The 6,510-nt window shown below is 36.6% G+C and overlaps 1 protein-coding gene across 1 annotated transcript in view; it reads left to right on the forward strand.

Moving 5' to 3' along the window:
• LOC144447336 (excitatory amino acid transporter-like) overlaps positions 1-6,295 on the forward strand; it is a 13,158-nt gene extending 6,863 nt beyond the window's left edge. The window contains exons 7-11 of the mRNA XM_078137304.1: positions 115-241; positions 1,260-1,496; positions 2,699-2,890; positions 3,797-3,931; positions 4,595-6,295. Of these exons, the coding sequence (XP_077993430.1) occupies positions 115-241; positions 1,260-1,496; positions 2,699-2,890; positions 3,797-3,931; positions 4,595-4,784 (881 nt within the window). The 3' untranslated portion in view covers positions 4,785-6,295. The remainder of the gene's footprint in view (positions 1-114; positions 242-1,259; positions 1,497-2,698; positions 2,891-3,796; positions 3,932-4,594) is intronic.
• The last annotated feature ends 215 nt before the right edge of the window (positions 6,296-6,510 follow it).

Genomic DNA, 6,510 nt, shown 5'->3' on the forward strand with positions numbered 1-6,510 from the left:
AACTTGCACCAATTTGATTAATCTAAGTATCAACGGTATCTCAATTTAACACATCCCAACTATCTAGTAACCATCCCATCAAATCTAAACATGAGAAATCTATCATTTTAAAAGGTGTTTTACTGTTTTCTATGGTCTTTGGTATGGCAATGAGTGTTGAACGTGAGCATACTGGAGTCATGTTGGATTTCTTCATGGCTATGAGAGTCATTGTCTTCAAGATTATCACTGTCTTACTATGGTAAGTCGTTCTTCTATACTCGACCTGAAATGTGCAAGTCGGTTGAGGTATAGACATAACGCCGTGAACAACGATCTTGACTTCAAGTGCAATTAAAATTTATCCTCAAGTAAAGGGGAATGGACTAAATAGGGAACTTGCAATCCAGACTGAGCATGCTCAGACGCAAAGGACTATGGGATTATCTGTGGTTATCGTAATACCTAATCTGGAGCTACTGACAAAAAACCCTTCCCACAATGGTCAGGGTGACTATGAATTGATTATTTGTGGTTACAAACAATGTATCAACATTGTTTACAATACTAATTGATTAGTACTTATTATCACATTTCCCATGATGCAACATTCAACATGGCGGGTTTACAAGTTCCCTATTGCTAGTGTGTTTGAATGACATCTTAATAAACCTTGCTATGAGAAATCATCCCTATTGACACTTTATTTGCATATCATCGTAATAGACTGAGTAAACACTTCCAAGAATCTCAAGTGCCTCTCTGTCATTGTATTCATGTTAATATATGTCTTGAATTTGGTATGAAATCTCCACATAGAGTTGACAGGTTCATGAACGTGTATTTTCTCTAGAAGCCAGATGTCAATATAATGGTGTATCCCAAAATGACGTCATTAACTCATATCTGCGGTTTTATGTTAGATACATGTTCACTAATGATGAATCCACATTTTCACTTGGTATGATTAATTCTTTATAACAAATATAACACAGGAAAAGGTTTACGTTAGACCCATGATCTCTTTATTTCGTAAAGGTCATTGGTGTAAATGAACACCATATTTTAAAACTTAAAATTAGAAAATAATTTTATTGTCTTCTTGTTAAATTATTGTGAGCACTGCTACGCGATAGAAACACTAGTACTGAGGTTGTATATATAACTAACAGGTGAACGTGATTGACAGTGATCAGAAATTCGTTTATAAACTTTTGATGCGCTGCATTTTCTTTCAAGCGGTGATTAGGAATTCATTTGTCACTTTTTTTGGTCGACAGGGTACTGCCGGTGGCTTCGATCAGTCTGATAGCGGGGTCTATCCTCAGTGTGGATAGCATTATCGATGTCTTCATTTCGCTCGGTCTCTTCGCTGCTGTAGTCATTGTCGGTCTAGGTATTCATACATTCTTGACTGTTCCCGTCATCTATCTTGCATTTACCAGAAAAAATCCATACAAGCCTGTAATGTTGGGTGCTTTGAGACCTGGACTTTTTGTTACTATCGTAAGAAGCAGGTGAGTTATGTTGTGGGGAGAGAAAATTGGTATTTAGGCCCTAGGGAGCCTTCAGTAATTGCAGGGGGACTAGGTCCACAGGGGCGTGTAATATTTCATAGATTGTTGTTTTCCAGGTCTACAGACTAAATATAACAACATTTTGATTAATATATATTCCTACATGTACATTTATACGTAGTATAGAGATTGATAAATTTGTAGCAGCAAGATTCGTACGATATTTTCCTAAGAAAACGACATTCTAAGCAATAAGAAAACAACAATCTATGAAATATTACACACCCCTGTGACTAGGCCCATGCTGTTGCGTAAAACGTTACCCTACCCAATTCTCAGTGTCGTTGAGTCGTGCTGAAACGTGACCCTCCCTCGGTTCGCTTTCTTTAAAGCATGACCAAAAATATGGGTTAAAATGTTGTCAGACGTGGAAATAGTCTAATAGAAATGGGGTTGTCAAAATAATAATAAATTACAAATTTAGACACTACAGTGAATCAAAGTAAAATGTGACCCTCCCTCTATCCAATTTTCTAAATCATACCCCTCCCCGAGAACCGATTTGTACAATGTGGCCCGCTAATGCCCCGTCCCATGTGAATACTGAAGACCCTTATGACCCCTTTCAGTGTAGTATGTGCCTTGGATATAGAAATCTTACAAATTTGTTCAAGAAAACTTCAAGACTCAAATTACAATTTTTGAAATGGAGGTCAAAATTAAATGGGTACCAAGGGCTGATTTTATCTCTGCTTATAATCAAGGGTCGGAAAAGACATTTCCATTTCTACATCGCAAGACCTCCCTGTTACAGTTATATGGAAATCTGGATTTAGAAGATGGCTTCTGTACACTGGGCTGAGGCATTCTGGAAAACAAAGTCAGGAGCTCATAATACTATTATCTTGAAATAATAATCTTAGCATTGTTTGTACAATATAAATTGGGGGTTCCCAGATTTGTTTGTTTCCCAAAATGCCTCACCCTAGTGTCAAACGGCCTCTTCTAAGTCATATTTGCATTTTGTATATCTATTTTAGAGAGATTGCATGCTGGAGGTTGACTTTACCGGGCCTCTAAACATACAGAATGCAGTTAAAGTAAAATCGGTTTCGCCTTAAGCGTAAATTCCTTTCCCTTTAGACCATTTTAGAATCCAGTATTACCGCCGAATCACGTATACATTATGTCCATTCAAACAGTATTGCATCTACCGTAGAAGTATTGAACGCCTGTGAACGGATCGGAATGAATCCCAAAGTGTATGACTTCGTCGTTCCTCTCAGCATTAATTTCAAGAAAGACGGATCAGCTGTATTTATCACGTGCAGTTGTCTCTGGTTAGCTCAAACTGACGGAGTCGCATTGACTGCTGGAAACGTCGTATCCATCAGGTAGGTTCTAACATTCGTTACTTGCAAATAAACAATAGGAGCTACACACAGGAGTTAGATTCCGTACAAGTAAGCAAGGCTGTATATTGGATACACACAATCATATATCCATAAAAGATATAATGAAGAAATCAACAGTTAATGGTTGGATAATGGATAGAGAAGTATATCAACTATGTACTTTGATAGACATACATACATGCATACATACATACATACATACATACATACATACATACATACATACATACATACATACATACATACATACATACATACATACATACATACACATACATGCATGCATGCATGCATGCATACTTACATACATACGCACGCACGCACACACACGCACGCACGCACGCACACACACACACATACACACACACACATATATATATACATATATATATATATATATATATATATATATATATATATATATATATATATATATATATATATATATATATATATAACTCGGTGAGTATCAATCTGCTAAGACAGTGCTCTATACCACAGTGGCAGAGCGTAATAGTTTATATACATACGTACATACAAATAAAGGATACAACCCGCTTCGGAGCATAATTGATACACCCCCCACCCCCACCCCCCCCCCCCCACACACACGCATACAAAGACAGATTGACAAACAGACTGACCCAAGGAGACGAACAGTCAGCTACTAGATAGATCGATACTCTCGTGCATATATGCACAGCTACGGGCAGCTTACACATACACATAAACAGGAGAAAGGCAGACAGATAGATACACACACCCACATCCACCCCACACACTGATTTTACCATAGACAGTGGAGGGGAGATCTCCCCTCCACTGTCTATGATTTTACATATGTATAAAAGAACGTAAGATTTCTAAATTTTCTATTTCTTTCAGTATCTTGGCAGCCGCTTTGGCGATGTGTTTACCAGGTATACCAAGTTCTAGTTTGGTTGCCATAGCTACAATTGCGTCTTCAGTTGGTATACCCTTAAATAACATTGGTATACTCTTCGCAATGGAATGGCTCCTGTAAGTCGATTTCATAAAAGTAAAATAAGTAAATACACATTTATAGTTTCTTGATAGATTTAAAAAAAAGAGAAATCATATCTCATCGTACTGAATATATGTATTCATAATTCATAATTCATAATTGCCAACACATGTACTATTTTACTACTTCAAATAATGGTTTATTATTCCCTGTTGTTCCCTACCAGTTAACCTTACGTTATTGTATGACTCATTATATGGTCGTTGGTGGCGCTACTGAAGTCTGCTAAAGTTGCTAGTGCGTTTCTGACTTGCTTTATGACAATCGATGTACAATAAAAAGATCATATTAAGATATACAGTAGTTTTACACATGATGCTTGAAATACCACGAAATGTTAACAATTTAGTGTCAAACTCTTGTTTGTAAACATTCTAAAGACATACATGCGCAGCTCACGAGTACTGAGTTCAGATTAAATCATCCATTTATCGGATAATTAACATGGATGAAATTAGGAAGTGGCTTTCAAGTTGAAATATAGACTGATAATCTAAAAAAAGTATGTATATATTGATTAGATTATACGCAAAATGAACGCGATCGATCCTGCCTCGCTTTCAACCACAATGTCATTTTCTTTATAAACGTCTTTACCTTAGAACATTAATTTCGCATTATTTTTTATCATTAAAAAGGGATGCACTTAGAGGAGGTACCAACGGAGTTAGCTACGTCGTTAATACGGGTGTTGTGGATACCTTGATGGGTGACAAACTGGAGGAGGGAACGACCAAACCTTTAAACGTCAATGTCAATGTCGACGATGATGCCGACTGTGATGACATACCTCTGAAAGTTGCTGACGACCAGGACACAAAATTTTAGAGAAGAATAATCGAATTTTCCAAAGACAAAATGAGCAGCAACATTTTAGCACCATAGCATTTTAGGTAAAGTGGGTGCCTTGATAATATACAAGGCAAATATTGGTGTTTTTGGAGTTTGTCAAAAAACTGTATAAGATACATGTATATTTTGCGCTCACCATTTCGAACAGCTGTTCCGTAGAAAATTACGTATACAGCGATTGCTTTAGTATAATGCTTGTAAAATACGTACTGTACGTTATTACATGATACGGCGATGTCCTTGTACAAAACTGATACCTTTTGTCGCAAATAACCAGAATGTTGATAATCCTTGAACAAAACTCAGGGGTGCTTAGCAATGTTACGTATTCCACCCACGAACGTAAAAATGTACCCGTTACAGTGTACTCCCGCCACGTAAATGTACTCCATCCCCGTTGCAATGTACTCCATCCCCGTTGCAATGTACTCCATCCCCGTTGCAATGTACTCCATCGAGTCCCCGTTGTAATGTACTGCATCCCCGTTGCAATGTACTGGTACATGTGAACATGGGGTAGTCGATAGCCAAGCGAATGTATTTGGCTGACTTAATATACCTTTCACTAGGTTAAAATATATACAATATAGCCGTACAATTTAGACAGAGTAAAATCGGGGCATTGTAAATAATATTCATGTACTCTAAGGCTTTTAATACTTTGTATGGTTTCACATACTAGGCCCTGGCCTTTTACGTGTCACTATTGTCGAAAGAGTGCTTCACATTCTCCTCACCAGCGATCATGGTGATGTTATTGCATGTTTCTCTCCAAATTAACCTTAAGGGGTTAGGCCCTGCTGGCTAAAGTATATCCAATACACTCTTTCAAATTCCATATAATTTGGTACATGCATACAGCAGTCATAACAAAGCACATATGTCCCATAAAGCTTGCTAACGTAACTCTTAGTGTTAATACTCAAGTCATTTATATAAGTAATGAAACTATATCTTAACAATGCACAGGTCAATGTAATCTATATTTAGGTGAAGGAAGTTATTCGGAGCCTGAACATTCATTGTTCGTCTAATGAAAAAACCATGTCAGCTAAGATTCATGATGCAAAAGTGTTCCTTTGAAAAAATAACAGAGTGTGAAAAAGTTAAAATTTGGTGTTTCTCGGCAACTTAGAGAAAATTTTATGTGAAATCGTGAAATGATTATCCAGAATCTGAAGTTTATGAAAACACCTTTATATCTTGGAGTAGATATCTATATGGAATGTTAAGTTATCACCAATGTTACTTTGTTGTAAAAAGCACAGCACTTCAAAGTACGAGTACTCATTCTGATCGTCATCTTAAACGAGGACAGAGAATGAATGTGTTAATTTTCAAACTGACTTTTTTATTCGAATTCTAGTTTGCTATTGCAATATTTTATATGCTTTACCATAACTTGTATGTATTTCATTGCATTTACCCTGTCCGATGATATTCATGGCATGGTCAACATTTTCCTCATTAATAAAGATAATGCATTAAAATCACCAGACAAGATTAACAGAATATTCAATTAGGTTTAACTTTAAAACTTCCTGTACTAACGGCTTGAGTGGATAAGTGGGGACAAAGTAGTATAGTATGTATGGCATGTCTCACATCTATCTTAGAAATTATATAATTATAGTAGAAATGTTTCCTGTCAATGACGTCAGATGAACGAATTACAATGAAATGTACGACAAACAATTATAGC

Source organism: Glandiceps talaboti, chromosome 16 (assembly GCF_964340395.1).
Source record: "Glandiceps talaboti chromosome 16, keGlaTala1.1, whole genome shotgun sequence".
NCBI classification, from domain to species: domain Eukaryota; kingdom Metazoa; phylum Hemichordata; class Enteropneusta; family Spengelidae; genus Glandiceps; species Glandiceps talaboti.